Here is a 2,940-nt window from a genome sequence, read left to right as displayed (position 1 = left end):
CCATCACAGAAAGGCTTTGCAGAGCTACATTGAGAGTTTAGTTATGGAAATCAGGGCTTTGTCTGTGAAATGTTAACAAATTGCTGTAGGCATTAGCAAAAATTTTCCTAACAGTTTAACCCTTAAACTGGTTGTGCAGATTACATATATGCTGACTAGCAGCTAAAACAACTGATACATATGTACATGTAGAATATTACAGATATCACATAATGTGTCATCTGTACACATAGAATATGTGTAGTAATTTATATTACATATATGTGTGCACACATTATGCAAGCTCTGAATGAGTCACCAGTATGTTTTTTTCATTCAGTTAATGGTTCCGTTATTATTATAGCTCTGTGATCAATGAACCTAGTAATAAAGTATATAATATGGCTGTGCAAAAAGTCTGCCTGCAACATTCTCTTTTTTCTTTGCACCCTCAAAAATCGACTTTGAAGATATTGAGCAAAGTGGCATTATTTGCAAACCACTGGTAAACATCTGGATGTTTTTTTAAAAGGTGAGTAAAGATGACACTTTCTACAAGACCCTGAGCCAATTACTATTACAACCAATAGGAAACTATCAGTGACTTCTAGGGAAGTTGGATCAGGCCCTATACTACCAACTGATCGGAGAAGTGTTTGCATATATTTTTTAAAGTATATATTTATAAAAGCTACTGAAATTATTTTATCATGGCCAAGTTGTAATTTCTTTTTATAATACAGATGTAAATTCCAAATGTCTCCCAAACACTTTGGTGAATTCATTACTAAATAAGAAGAAAGCAAAATAAGCTAAAAGCCTGGACCCTTTTATATATGACTGGTAATAGATTCACTTTGAACATTTTCCCTATCCTATTCCCACTCCCTGAAGCAGGAGCTTCTCAAGGTAGTAGCCTATTGCCTTACTTTCTTGCTTTCTCAGATAAGGTACTGTGAAACCAAATAAGAGCACAAACTTAGAGACAGTCTTGAATCTAAGTCTCAACTGCGAAGTCTTTCTAACAGCTTAACATTGGACAGCCAGCTAATTGAACTGCACATTGAATTCCATCACTTCTTTCTGACACGAAGGAAGTGACACTATTCATAAGACCCACTCATCCATATTGCATGTTATTATTCTATACCGAGAACTCCAGACTTTTGATTCTTGTCTTGATTTTAGCTGACAGTATCTGTTTTCATCCTGCTAGCTTGTCTAGGGGCTTGGACAAAACATTCAGCCTTTCAACACAGAGAAAAAGAAAACAAAATGGGTTTCCAAAGAACAGAATGAGTTCTTAACCTTAAACATGCTCATTTACTTACAGAAAGAGTATTTCAGGCACAAAAGGTTTGAGCATCAGTCAAATACCAGGTTAAATTTGTAACAACATGAAGATTGTCCCATGCAGTGCAATCAGCTACTTTTTTTTTACCCTATAAGAGCTAGAAGTTATAGTGTTTGTATCAGTACGTACATTTGTTTATATCTATAAAATGTGCATCTTTCAGACTATGGTCTCATGGTCCGAGCTGACTTCATTTGGGTTTATATAACAACAGTATCTGTCGTAAGGGCTGTTCTCTTTGTAGGAACAGACAATGATGCTGTCTTTTGGAGCAACAAAAATGTTGTCCTCTGTGTCAGGGCAGGTTGCGCTGTCCCAGGCAGGAGAAGAGCACTGCTTCTCCAAGGCACGGTAAGTGGAGCCATCTCCCACAAACACGTTCCCGGGCATCTCTGGGTAGCAGGTCTCCAGGTATCTCAGCATCTCCTCTTGGTCCACCTTCCTGAGCAGGCTCTTGCATTCCCCTGCCGTAGTGGTGGTTGCCGTGGTGCAAATGGACACGGAGTCATCTCCCTTGAGGACCTTCCTGTCCTTTAGGTATGCCTTCTTGGCCAACTCATCACAGCTGCTCCTGCCCGACTCCAGGTCCGAGGGAGTCCTCAGCAGCTCAATGACTTCCCTATCCTTTGGTTTCTTGCAGCAGGGGCATTTGTTCTCGGGCCACTTGGTGCAGCCATCCGTTTTCCTCGTGAGGGCAATGGCAGCGATGCCAGGCAGGCAAATGGCAGGTCCTATTGCCAGGAGGGGGATGTCTCCCAGAGTCTCCCCTTTGATCCCCGAGACAGTGAACATGAAGCCAAAGACAAGGAAGACGCTGACCAAAGCCACCACCAGTCCAGTCCTAGGGTTGATGTCGTCAGGTCTCATGGTTCACCACAGCAGAGCATTGGATCCCTTCTCCAAGCTGGGGGGCTCTAATCCTCCAGGGGAGAGCTTGCTCTTGTGAAGGATCAGCTGGAGTGACAAGCCCAAAGTTTCCAAGGGGGGGGAGAGAGAGAAAAAGCCAATTCCTGGCCAGATATGATGTGCTCCTCTGTCTTCCCAGGAGGAAGAGCTGGCTGCAAACCTCCCCGGGTCTCCGAGGCGGGGTGCCGGAGCTCTTCCCCGGGAGATCCCCGGGATCCTGCCGCCGGGTCCCTCCTGCGCAGCCCAGCACAGCCCGCCGGGGAACAGCCGGCAGAGGCGGAGGCGCGGGAGAGGCCGTCTGGCCCCGGGGACCCGGCTCGGGCTGCCAGACTGGGCGAGGGCGGGAGCCGGCGTCTGGGGAGGGGGAGCGGGAGAGCGAGGCCAGGACACCCCCGGCCCCCACCTCCTCCACAGGCAGCGGCTGGGCTGGGCGCTCCCCGCCCCGCCCCGCCACACACGCGCTCCGCTCGCACGTGTGTCCGCTCCGCCGCCCCGCGCCTCTCTGCAGCGGCGCCCGGGAGACCGCGAGTCACAGGCAAGTGGGGCGGGGGGTGGATTTCGCGCGGGGGAGCTGCCATCGCCTGCGGGGCAGGGGCAGGAGCTCCCTGCCTGCCCGCGGGCAGAGGGCGCAGCTCGCAGCGGCCCCGCGGGGTGTCCCTCATCGCTGCCTTCAGGGCTTGGGCGGGCAAGAGAGACAAGGC

General features: G+C 48.7%; 1 protein-coding gene across 1 annotated transcript; it reads right to left on the bottom strand.

Annotated features, from left to right (window-relative positions):
• Positions 1-694: 694 nt before the first annotated feature.
• TMEM215 (transmembrane protein 215) lies at positions 695-2,503 on the bottom strand. Its single transcript, XM_019517039.1, has one exon. The coding sequence runs from the start codon at positions 2,198-2,200 to the stop codon at positions 1,493-1,495; it is 708 nt and encodes a 235-aa protein (XP_019372584.1). The 5' UTR covers positions 2,201-2,503; the 3' UTR covers positions 695-1,492.
• Between the last annotated feature and the right edge of the window lie 437 nt (positions 2,504-2,940).

Source organism: Gavialis gangeticus, unplaced genomic scaffold, assembly GCF_001723915.1.
Source record: "Gavialis gangeticus isolate Ggan-Ray unplaced genomic scaffold, GavGan_comp1, whole genome shotgun sequence".
Classification (NCBI taxonomy): domain Eukaryota; kingdom Metazoa; phylum Chordata; order Crocodylia; family Gavialidae; genus Gavialis; species Gavialis gangeticus.
The sequence above is the reverse complement of the archived record's forward strand: the minus strand, read 5'-3'. Positions and strand labels throughout refer to the sequence as shown.